Here is a 13,359-nt window from a genome sequence, read left to right on the forward strand (position 1 = left end):
TTTCCAAGTTTAGACTATATAAAAAATGCTTAACTTAATCCAACCTCATGTTTTTCTTCATCAGGTATGAAGCTTCGTTTCCGTCCTCTGGTTCTCTAAAGAAAAAGAAAAAAGAAGTCCATAAAAATATCTAATGTTTAATTAATGATAAAAACATTTTTCTCTGTTAAATGTTACTGCTTAGGTTAAGTACTTAGAAAATTAGTATTTCTAAATAATGCTGTATAGCTCTATTGTACTATTTATGTCTCAGGGGAAAAAAACATGAAAAATTAAACACTTAAATAACACAGGTATCTGAGAGGAAGTTATCTAAAATTAGTCTGAATATTTTTAAAATAATTCATATAGAATTATGATTTATGCAGAAAATTTAAATTTTCATAACTCAGACGACTTTTACAGCTGAAATGCGAAACCTAGACTCATACTACATCGACTGTATGACCATGTATGTGGGTATGCATGCATGTTTATGCAACATACATAATCAATTTTTAAAAAATATATATTTCTCTATTGATTTCAGAGAGGAAGGGAGAGAGACAGAACATCAATGATGACCAAGTATCATTGATTGGCTGCCTCCTGCACATCCCACACTAGGTATTGAGCCCACAACCCAGGCATGTGCCCTTGTTGGTAATCGAACCTGGGACTCTTCAGTCCGTATGCCGACACTATATTCGCTGAGCCAAACCGGCTAGGGCAGTGGTCAGCAAACTCTTTAGGCAACAGAGCCAATTATCAACAGTAAAACAATTGAAATTTATTTTGAGAGCCAAATTTTTTAAACATAAACTTATTCTAACGCCACTTCTTCAAAACAGACTAGCCCAGGCCATGGTATTTTGTGGAAGAGTCACACTCAAGGGTCAAAGAACCGTATGTGGCTTGCGAGCCGCAGTTTGCAGACCACAGGGCTAGGGCAGTGGTCAGCAAAATGTGGCTTGCGAGCCTTGGTTTGCCACTCTGTTGACTAATGTTTCTCTCTCTCTCTCTCTCTCTCTCTCTCTCTCTCTCTCTCTCTCTCTCTCTCTCTCCCTCCCTCCATCCCTCTCTGAAATCAATTTTTTTTATTGATTTTTCACAGAGAGGAAGAGAGAGGGATAGAGAGTTGAGAGAATCATTGATCAGCTGCCTCTTGCCCTTGCCCGGAATCGAACCCGGGACCTTTCAGTCCGCAGGCCGACGCTCTATCCACTGAGCCAAACCGGTCCCAGCTGAAATCAATTTTTAAAAGGATAAATTATTGCTTCCTTCTCTAATAAGCTATTTTCCAAATTTGCAAAATTTTTGCATATAAGTTTTTCAATTAAGGTGACCAGAATAACCAAAATCAAAGGGAAAATATTCAAATTACTCATTTTAGTTCTATAAACATTTTAGAATGCCAGAATGCTCAACACGCCTTCACATACTGCCATATTTCTTCTCTTCATTCAACCCAACTTTTAGGTATTGAAACAGCAAGAGAATCATTTAGTTTTTGAATCATCTAATCAGTGAAATGATTTTTGAAATATATAGGTGAAAACTCCAAGTTCACGTTTTCAATTCTTTAGAAGACATACAATTATATACAATTTATAATTAATACTTTTAATCTTCAAGCATCTGGAATGACTCCATCAATTGGAAGTTTTTCATACACTACAATTAGGGTCAAAAGGCAAAATAATGCCAATAAATAATCATAACAAGTGATGGCATAGTTACACTTCTTTATTTTTATAACTTCTTTCTTATATAAATATGCATATACTTAATTAAATGCTATTTTAAAAATGAGTAAGTGTATTTATAAATATCTAAAACAGTTATTTTACATTAAGTGCATTTATTACTAAATAATAATCATTGCTGTATTCCTGTAGTAATTTTAAATAACTAGCCATAAGAGAAACAATTTCTAGTCAGAAACATTATTGTAAGAATATGAAATGAAATTGGACTTAGAGCTTTGAAAAAGCAGTCCAGGGAATTGACTTAATGATCACACAGCTGATAATTAACAGAGCTAAACTTCCAACCCAGGTGTCTCAACTCCCAATTCAGTAATTTTTTTTGCATGCCAAATCCAAATTAATAAATTTAATCCCAAATAGAGATAAGCAAAATCATGAGAAAAGAAATATCTAACTCTCACTTGAATACTTAAGCTGTATCATCATAATGCCTAAATGAATTCTTACATTTTGAAACAAATAAGTTAGAGAATTGTACCCAATGAAGAGAAGACCTTCATATCTCAAATTAACACTGTATTCTACCATATTTGCTATCCTACACAGTATAGTGACTACCATGATCCATTACCAAAGTAAATTATAGCAAGCTTCATCATTTATCACATAACTAATATTCACACACAAATATATAAGGTGATTTATTCCAAACACAACTCTTGACAATACTAACTCCTCTAAGAAAATTCCGAGAGCTATTGGTTTCTTTCTAGTTTCAATGAAATACTCATGACAACTCATAATTGCCTATGATCACAACAGAACATATCTTACACATGGTGCTCTTGAATGAATTAGAAAATGTTAGGGCAGTGAAAAAGTGGGAGAAATTATACAAAAAAGTAAAAAGAAAGAAAAACAAAAACGTGTTTGGCTCATCCAACAAATTTCAATTATCAAAGAACTTGTCCCATCTTAGATGTATAGAAGTATTCAAAACCAGGTGGAAATTTTATGATATACATTGGGGCTGATACTATTTTATAAACAAAATAAAGTAATGGGGTGTAAATAGAATTTTGTTTAACAATTATGTGCTTTAGAACTTAATACAGACACATTATCTATTTTTTTTTAATTTAAAAACTCAGTTTATTTTTGAAATAAAAATTTAGTAATCACACATGGAGAATGCATTCATGTGTTCATTCATTTAACAATTTTCATTTTTAAATTGTTAATTTCTAGGTTTTGAGTACAGTTTTAGACACTGGGAAAATGGGAGTGAAACAAAATAGACACAATCTCTAACAGGGCAAGACATATAATAAGCAAATAATGATCAACTGAAGGTTCAATTCCAAATTGTGGTTCCTTTTGCAAATTATTAAGCTATTAAAAGCAAATGGAAAGTTTGAAAATCACTCCAAATCTTGACACATTACTATTTTTTTGGTTTGTTATATTTTAAGAACTTTATTTGCCTAAAGAACAATTCAACCTGAGCTGCTTAGATCACTTGGCTCTTTAACTGTGTGTGGTACATTTACTTGAAAACAAAAGGTGATAAAAACATTCACAAAGAGAATGAAATTGTATTAGAAAATAATAAAATATTTTAGTAGCTTATTCATCAAGAACAAATAATTAAATGTTTCAATAACTTCATTTGGACTAGAAGATATGTAACAAATTTAAATTAGTTCTTTAGAACTGAGGTTAGTTTAATATGCAATTGTTTTATGCATGATGATTTTCACAAGGTTAAAATGATTCATTTGACAAATGAACTAACTTTAAAGCTAGAAGACAGTACCTCCATATCTTTATCTTTAATATCATAGGATGAGTTTTACACATTCATATGTTCAGTTTTCTCTGTACTTAAATATTTACCTTTTTTATGACAAATCAACGTTTACACCAACAACAATTAATAGGTAAGCCATGAGCCTGGCCAGTATGACTCACTGGTTGAGCGTCGATCTATGAACCAGGAGGAGGTCATGGTTCAATTCCCAGTCAGGGCACATGCCCAGATTACACGCTCAATCCCCGGTGTGGGGCATACAGGAGGCAGCAAATCAATGATTCTCTATCATCATTGATGTTTCTATCTCTCCCTCTTCATCTCCCTCTCTCTGAAATCAATAAAAATATATTTTAATAAATAAACTATGATGCAGCCAGATAAAATAGAAGGATTGACTCACTATCTTAATGTGTATATATATATTTTCAATTAAGGTGACCAGAAAAACCAAAATCAAAGGGAAAATATTCAAATTACTCATTTTAGTTCTATAAACATTTTAGAATGCCAGAATTAGGTATTGAAACAGCAAGAGAATCATTTAGTTTTTGCTTATTCATATATATATATATATATATATATATATATATATATATATATTCATTCTTGAGTAAAATTTCAAATTCAATGTTAATTAGGACAAGTAACTCAAACCTTGAAAAACTAGATAAAGCCAAATATCTTCATATTTATACTAAGGACTAAATGCCAGTAGCTATCTAGCAGCTGTTCAAAATGCTTCTATATAAATTATATATGTGTGTGTGTATATGTATATACACATACATATAAAGTTTACATATATATTCTTAAAAATAAGTATGTTTTCCAATTATAGAACAATATATTGAAAACAATCACACATTGTATAAAACTCATGAAATAAGCAATAGAAAAATGTTAGTTACATATATAAATCAGATTGAACAAAGTACCATCTGTCTCTGTTGGCTGCTGGCATCCAACAGATGGAGTAGTGAGCACTGTAAGGGAGTGTTTTTCCTTCTTATCCATTGGCTGTAGGGTTTATTTTTATCTAATCTGATTTATATTAACAGGGTTAGGAAAATACATGGAAGAAGCAAAAGAAAATCATGACCAGTTGGGTTAACATTTTAAATTAAAACAACTGTAAACCTAAAAATATAAACTAAAATATACATTTTATATAATAGGTAGTCCTGTAAAACCCTTCTCACAGATAATGGTATATTCAAAATAAAGCTTTGCTATCCTTTATTCTCTTTATTCCATACTCCTGGAGATAAAGAAAAATTATGGATTTCCAAGAGGCAAAAAACACAATTGAAGCCTTTGGGTTCCAAATAAGATTCCGTAATACCCACAATGAATCTCTTCCAAGTGAGCCAAAGTGAGTTAAGTGTGGTCCAGTTCCACCACAAAAATTTTGCCAGGGTTTCTTCTAAGAATGAAAGACAGAGGTTATATAATCTGTTTAGTGACTCAATAGTCACTTTGAGTCTCACAATAGACTCAATAATAACTGATATGTAAAGCCTCCAAATAAAACTTTCCTCATAGAACTATAATAATTTAATTAAAGCAGTATAAAATAATAAGTAAATTAAGAAAAGGACACAAGACATAGTAACCTTTAGTTACTTCAGTAGGGATGAATCCATAAAAATTGTATGTATATTAAGTAAAAATTAAATTTAAAAAATATATAATAAACATATTCCAGATTTTCAAATTCTTAGGACTTAAGCTCTAACCTTATTAAATAAGATGCCACTGTGAATCTGTAAAACTAATTTAGCAACAAATGTAGTAAGAGTAGACTCTACGATTTTAGATTCTCAAGTAAGACTGCTATTTGGAACAGGCTATTGACTTATACTGTTAAGTAAGATGGAAAATAAATTAACCAAGTGTTCAAGTCTATCTCCAAAATAAGGATCTATAAGAAAGGGTACGTCTTGGAAAACAACATGGTTTCAGTCAAAACTGCTAAAAAGTTTTTTGACTTTTTATTGTATTTATTTTCCAAAAAAGGACACATATAAAACAAGAGACAAAATATATGAGACAGGAAGAAAGATCTGACAACTTCAAAGATAGCAGAAGATGATGCATGTGTGTAAAAGACTATGGAAAGATAGGTCCCAATAAGTCCTTTGGCACTTGTATAAAAGATGAAAAGTTACCACATGACACAGAATGCAAAGAAAATGAAAAGAAACCTGAAAGCTTTCAAGTTACATTAAAGTTGTTAGAAAATATGCCCAAAAGTACAAACATCAATTTTAAAGTAACTTCAAAGGGGACATGTGTAAGCTAATTTGTATTTTCTTCAAAAGTAATTTACTTGCCTAAAAGCAAGTGAAAAGCTTCCAAATAAAAATACAGAGAAAATGTCTAAATAATGGGTACTTAATAGGAAGTATCCAAGATTGCCTTTTCAGTAATTCTCTAGTTTCACCAATGAAACATGATTAACATACAAGAAGAAAGGGACCAATTTGCTCCTAACAATAAAGGGCTAGAAAAAAAGTCTTCCATAGTACAGTGGCTTCAAACGCATAGCCAAGGTGGAAGATGGAAGAATTTATTTGTGAAATACTAAGTATCTGCTGTGAAGCAAACCTTGTGGTAGTTCATGGATACAGAGTGGTAAACAGGACAGCTCCTGTCCATGGAGTTTCAGATCTCTGAGTCTAACTGATACCAAACAAATAATTACATGTATAATTACTTATAAATATCATAAACACAACTAAGGTGAAATAAAATCATACTGCTCAGATCTTTCAAAATCACAACTACAGTAAAAATTGTTCTAAAATTTAAGAATCAAATTTTAATACCCTTTAAATTCTAATCAAATATAAAACTCTACATTCATCTTAAAGATGGGTATAGAAAATATGCCTAATAAAATACATCTCAAAGGAACACATTTCAGTGTCCTCAAGCAGGAATGAAAAAAGAATGAGTTTGGATGAGCAAGAATACAAAAGAATCAAGGATGGTAGCAGCATTATTAAAATGACTATACAGAGGATCATATAAGATACTATATAGAATTTTAAGTGATAGCAGGAGGTACCAGAGTAAACAGGTTGCTAGGTAACTATGAGAACAAAGATGGCTATTGGACTAGAAATGTAAAGAAGAACCCACAACATCCTGAGCTCAAAGGAATCTTGATTTCTACCAAGGTTATTTCACGTACACCTTAAAATTAAAATTTTAAAAATTATTTCATCTAATCTTCTCTTCCCAATGCAGAAAACCCTTCAAAAAATATCCCTTATAGCCGAAACCGGTTTGGCTCAGTGGATAGAGCGTCGGCTTGGGGACTGAAGGGTCCTGGGTTCGATTCCGGTCAAGGGCATGTACCTTGGTTGCGTGCATATCCCCAGTAGGGGGTGTGCAGGAGGCAGCTGATCGATGACTCTCTCTCATCAATGTTTCTGACTCTCTATCTCTCTCCCTTCCTCTCTGTAAAAAAAAATTATATATATATATATATATATATATATATATATATATATATATACCCCTTATAGTCATATTGTTTTAACTATTTCAAGGAACAGGCAGCATGTTCCATTAGTTCTAATTGTTGGGCCCAGTTTTACTGTCTGAATTTATCCTTGCATTCATGGAATAAAGATGGGCTGCCTCCTGCATGCTCCCTACTGGGGATGGAGCCTAAAACCTAGGCCTGTGCCCTAACTGGGAATTTAACCAGCAGCCCTTTGGTGTAGGGGAGGATACCCAGCCAAGTGAGCCACACAAACCGAGGCTAAATTATTAACATTTAATCCCATTAACATCTTCAAATTTTTGCCATGATAGTAATGTCAGAGGCTGATGCCATCGAAATGCCTATCATAACAACATTGTAAGAAAGATGGCTACAGATTCAGAATTTTTACACTAAATTTTATGCTCAAGTTTCCAATGCTTTTATAGGTGTCTGGCTTGCTATAACTTTAAAAATTTCAGCTTACTAATACCCAGGCTTTGGGCAATGATAACTTTCAACTAGTAGTATTTGTGTTTCACCTCCATCTTCTGTCTTTTTGCTTCTGTTTCAGTATTATCATGTTACCCATTAAGGAATTTAACTATATCTCTCATATGGACACTGTACTTTCTAATTTACATTATATTTACAGTCAACTTCGTATCAACTTTCTATTTTCTAGAAGGTGTAGAGCATGTCTTCATTTTGGTATTCTATACATCATCTGTTGTATCGTGCCTTACATTATTATAGTTCCTCAGCAGAAATATATTGAAAAAAATTAACTTGATCATGTTCCAAGAGTAGGACAAGCAGTCACAAGCAAAGGTTACAGAGTCTATATAATGATCTGTATTCTCAAGCATCCAATTTTTACTACTTAACATAAAGAACTATTATTCAATTCAGAAATAAATATGACCAAAGCACCCAGACAAAAGGTAATTGCCTACAATTTTGACAATTGTGAAGAAAACATAATATAAATCCATGTTTCTATCTCTTATAAACAAAAGTTCACCTTCAAGTACTGTCTTCCCTTTACTGGACTCTGAAGATTTAACCAAGAGGACAAAATACACTAACGATTAAATAATAAAGCTAAGAATTATGCTGCATGCATCTACCCTCTAACTACTGTGAGATAAAGCTGAAAATTTGCAAAAGCAAAGTACATGAAATAACTGTAAAACTGCTGGGATCTCCAAAGATGTGAAATATAAAACAATTAAGTATTAAAACTAGAATATTATAAAATCATAAAATGGACTATGTGATACTAGACAGCGAATGCTTCACAATTCAGATAAACAGCAACCTACAAGATCAATGAGGTTACAGCTGTTTTGGCTGAATACCAAAGAAGCAACCTGGAAAGGGGGAAGGAAAAATACACTACTTGAAACTAGTGGAATAGAAATACTAGAATGAAAATTCATAGTTGAAAGATGAGAACCACATAACATTTTAATAATTTCAAGAAAAAGTTTTTCTTTTTTTTACCCTTCTCTTTTTTAAAAAATATATATTTTATTGATTATTTTACAGAGAGGAAGGAAGAGAGATAGAGAGCTAGAAACATCGATGAGAGAGAGTCATCGACCAGCTGCCTCTTGCACATCCCCCACCGGGGATGTGCCCACAACCAAGGTACATGTCCTTGACCGGAATTGAACCCAGGACCTTTCAGTCCGCCGACCGACGTTCTACTACTGAGCCAAACTGGTTTCGGTGAAAAAGTTTTTCTTAATCCAAGTAATATATGAAGTATGACAGTGATTTTCAATTTTTTCCATCTCATGGCACATATAAACTAGTTACCAAAATTCTGTGGCACACCAAAAAATATACTTTTTGCCAATCTGACAAAAGAAAATATAATTGTGACTCATTCACACTGCATGGCTATTGTTGTACTGGCTGTTTTTATTTTTTTATTTTACAATCTAAAGGAAAAGAGGTCAGTGTCCCTGACTAAATAGTTAGGTACTGTATGTTTTAAAAATTCTTGTGGCACACTGGTTGATAATTGTTGAAGTATGGTGATTTTATATTTGAAGGTGGGCTAGGTACATAAATTAATTCACTGTCCTATAAAAGCTCTCATGTGGGAGAAGGAAAGCAATTCTCCCGGTACAAAAGAAGTTGAATCGTATTATGATAAATGAGATTCTAGTCCCAAAGACTAAACATTTTCATTTCTATAATAAATGAAAAACGTTTTAAAAAATCATCCCCAATTGTTATCAATGGCTATCAATGCAGAAGTTAAAACTATTAAAGAAAACTACTACTTTTCTCCACGATGTATACACATATGAAATTTATTATTTTATAAAGTGATATTACTATATCAACTGATGTAGATTCAAAGTATCAGCTCAACCACTAAAAATAAATTATACCAAAGCCAATTTTTTTAAATATACACTGGCAACCGAAGGTATAAGTTAAAGGAATTGTAAAGGAATTGCTTAATGCAGTCCAAATAAAAGGGACTCTCTCTGCCAAAGTCTCTAATGAGAAAAATCCTAAACTCATTCATGTAGGTTCTATAAATAAAGAGGAAGAGAGAAAGAAAGTCACTGGGGTAACGGAAGCTGACGTACCATCTATCACAAGAACCTTTATTTTTAAAGATTTTTTTACCTCATTCACGTTACTCCCTTTTAATTAACTTTTTTAAGAAGAAAAATGAGGGAGATAAATCCTGTGATTCAGTCATAAATGAATGGCAAGCATTGTGAAGGCTCAGCTGGAACCCTCTCTCCATTTTAAATACAGCTGGGCCTGTAAAAAGCCCAGGTTCACTTCCTTTGGCTTACACTCAGGTAACATCCTCTTGCTATTTCATCACTCTTCAATTCACTGCATTCATGCTGTCAGTGATTCATTTAACCACTTTATCAAGAAGTCACTGCCCTCCTTGCACAATGCTCAGAGCTAGGACAATATGGATGAAAAAGACAAAATTGCAGTCCTCAAAGAGGAAAGAGAAGGGGTGGAGGAAAGGAGTCTGGAAATGTCACTGTTGAGGATACCTACCAATGTGATGACAAGTAAGCACTACATTAACGACTGCTGAAAACAGAAGTTGGGTACTAGGCCAGATTGCCTGTGGTCAGTCTGACACACATCTCCACCACGACCACAGCCATCTTATTTACTCTGAGCCTGGAAATCCCATTTCCCAGGACTCCCTTTCTTATGTAGTCCCATGTTAGTAACCTCAGATTTGAAACAGATAAAGAAAGTGAAGGTCACTTTTCTCAGGAGGTCATGGGGCTCTCTGATGCTTGGCTTTCTCAGATGCTGCAGCCTGTGGACCTTTCCATTGACTTCCACATCACAGGCCTGGCCAGCTTTGCAGACTTCCCCACAGATTCATTTTCCACCAGCTCACCAGGGCTCTTTAGGCTGAGATCTTCACTGTCAAGTTCTCTGACCTAATGCCAGCTCCCACCACTCGCTCAATGCTTCAGGATAAATATTTCATCAACGATTTCTCTGATGTTCAGCAGAGCTCCCCCAACTATAGTGATGGCTTTCTTAACATCCACATTAGCCCCTAATTCTCCACATGACTTTTCATTTTCCTGACCAAACCCTTAGTCACTACGCTGCTGGAAGTGTGAGGAGCCTCTGATTCTGGCCCAGGGGAAGAGCTGTAGTCATTTTATCTAGAAAGGCAGCATAATAAATAGTTAAAACTAAGTTTGCTTATGACTAAGAAGCTGCATGTTTTTTTTTATTTATTCATTTATTTTTATTTTAATATATTTTGATTTTTTTTTGCCCCCTCCCTCCCTCCCACACAACCCCTCTCTCCCCAGAGTTTTGTGTCCATTGGTTGTACTTATATGCATGTATAAAAGTCCTTCGGTTGATCTATTATCTCCCCCAGATCTTCCTCCCCTCCCCGCTGTAATTTGACAGTCTACTTGTTGATATACTGTCTCTATATCTATCTTTTGGTTCATCAGTTTATAATGCTCTTTATTATCCACAAATGAGTGAGGTCATGTGGTGTTTCTCTTTCATTGATTGGCTTATTTCACTCAGCATGATGTTCTCCAATTCCATCCAGGTTGCTGCAAATGATGAGAATTCCTTCTTCTTTATGGCAGCATAGTATTCCATTGTGTAGATGTACCATAGTTTTTGGATCCAATCATCTGCTGACGGGCACCTAGGCTGTTTCCAAATTCTGGCTATTGTAGATTGTGCTGCTATGAACATAGGGGTGCATATATCCTTTCTGATTGGTGTTTCTAGTTTCTTGGGATATATTCCTAGGAGTGGGATTACTGGGTCAAATGGGAGTTCCATTTTCAGTTTTTTGAGGAAACTCCACACTGTTCTCCACAGTGGTTGCACCAGTCTGCATTCCCACCAGCAGTGCACGAGGGTTCCTTTTTCTCCGCAACCTCGCCAACACTTGTCGTTTGTTGACTTGTTGATGTTGGCCATTCTGACACGTGTGAGATGGTACCGCATTGTTGTTTTGATTTGCATCTCTCGGACAATTAGTGACTTTGAGCATGTTTTCATGTGCCTTTTGGCCTTCCTTCTGTCTTCTTTTGAAAATGTTCTATTTAGGTCCATTGCCCATTTTTTAATTGGATTATTTATCTTCCTTTTATTTAGTTGTATAAGCTGTTTGTAGATGTTGGAGATTAAACCTTTATCAGTGGTATCATTTGCAAATATGTTCTCCCACACTGTCAGCTTTCTTGTTGTTTTGTTGATGGTTTCTTTTGCTGTAAAAAAGCTTTTTATTTTGATGTAGTCCCATTTGTTTATTTTCTCTTTAGCTTCCATTGCCCTAGGGGTAGTATCAGTGAAGAAGTTCTTTTGGCATACGTCTGAGATTTTGCTGCCTGTGGATGCTTCTAGTATTTTTATGGTTTCCCGTCTGATGTTTAAGTCCTGTATCCATTTTGAGTTTATTTTTGTGAATGGTGTAAGTTGGTGATCTAGTTTCATTCTTTTGCATGTGTCTGTCCAATTTTCCCAACACCATTTATTGAAGAAACTGTCTTGACTCCATTGTATATTCATGCCTCCTTTGTCAAATATTAATTGAGCATAGTGATTTGGGTTGATATCTGGGTTCTTGATTCGATTCCATTGATCTATATGTCTGTTCTTGTGCCAGTACCAGGCTGTTTTGAGAACAGTGGCTTTGTAATATAGTTTGAAGTCTGGTATTGAGATCCCTCCTACTTTACTCTTCTTTCTCAGGATTGCTGTGGCTATTTGGGGTCTTTTATTGTTCCAAATGAACTTTTGGAGAGTTCTAGGTCGGTGAAATATGTTGTTGGTATTTTAATGGGGAGTGCATTGAACCTATAGATTGCTTTAGGAAGTATGGACATTTTGATGATGTTGATCCTACCAATCCATGAACATGGTATGTTCTTCCATCTCCTTACATCTTCCTCTATCTCTTTTTTCAGTGTCGTGTAGTTTTCCGCATATAGGTCTTTTACTTCCTTAGTTAAATTTATTCCTAGGTATCTTAATTTTTTTGGTGCGATGGTAAATGGAATTGCTTTTTTAGTCTCTGTTTCTGCAGTTTCTCTGTTGGTGTATAGAAAAGCCATGGATCTCTTGGCATTAATTTTGTATCCTGCTACATTGCCAAATTCATTTATTAAGTCAATTAGTTTTTTAATGGAGTCTTTTGGGTTTTTTATGTACAATATCATGTCATCTGCAAATAAGGATAACTTTACTTCTTCTTTTCCAATTTGGATGCCTTTTATTTCCTCCTCTTGTCTAATTGCAATGGCTAGTACTTCCAGTACTATGTCAAACAGGAGTGGCGAGAGTGGGCATCCCTGTCTTGTTCCTGTTCTTAGAGGGAATGGTTTTAGTTTTTGCCCATTGAGTATAATGTTGGCTGTGGGTTTATCATATATAGCTTTTATTATGCTGAGGTATGATCCTTGTACTCCCACCTTGTTAAGAGTTTTTATCAGAAAAGGGTGTTGGATTTTATCGAATGCTTTTTCTGCATCAATTGATATGACTATATGATTTTTATCTTTCAATTTATTTATGTGATGTATCACGTTTATTGATTTGCGGATATTGTACCATCCTTGCATTCCTGGAATAAATCCTACTTGGTCGTGGTGTATGATCTTTGTGATGTTCTTCTGGAGTTGATTTGCTAGAATTTTGTTGTGGATTTTGGCATCTATGTTCATGAGGGATATTGGCCTGTAATTCTCTTTCATTGAGTTGTCTTTATCTGGTTTTGGTATTAGGGTGATGCTGGAGAAGCTGCATGTTTTTAGACATTTATTTAAAGTCTTTCTCAGTTTCTCAGCAATAAGGAATTGATATTAGTAACT

The 13,359-nt window shown here is 34.3% G+C and overlaps 1 protein-coding gene across 11 annotated transcripts in view; it reads right to left on the reverse strand.

The window, feature by feature from the left end:
- The window catches only part of PHF14 (PHD finger protein 14), a 150,080-nt gene that overhangs the window by 87,258 nt on the left and 49,463 nt on the right, over positions 1–13,359 (reverse strand). For all 11 annotated transcript variants that reach the window (XR_006740965.1, XM_045578351.1, XM_045578345.1 and 8 more), the window contains exon 15: positions 45–95. Coding sequence is in view for 10 of the 11 variants with exons in the window: in XM_045578351.1 (XP_045434307.1) it covers positions 45–95 (51 nt within the window). In the remaining variant the exon portion in view is untranslated. The remainder of the gene's footprint in view (positions 1–44; positions 96–13,359) is intronic.

The sequence above is a fragment of the Pipistrellus kuhlii genome, unplaced genomic scaffold, assembly GCF_014108245.1.
Source record: "Pipistrellus kuhlii isolate mPipKuh1 unplaced genomic scaffold, mPipKuh1.p scaffold_m20_p_10, whole genome shotgun sequence".
Lineage (NCBI taxonomy): Eukaryota > Metazoa > Chordata > Mammalia > Chiroptera > Vespertilionidae > Pipistrellus > Pipistrellus kuhlii.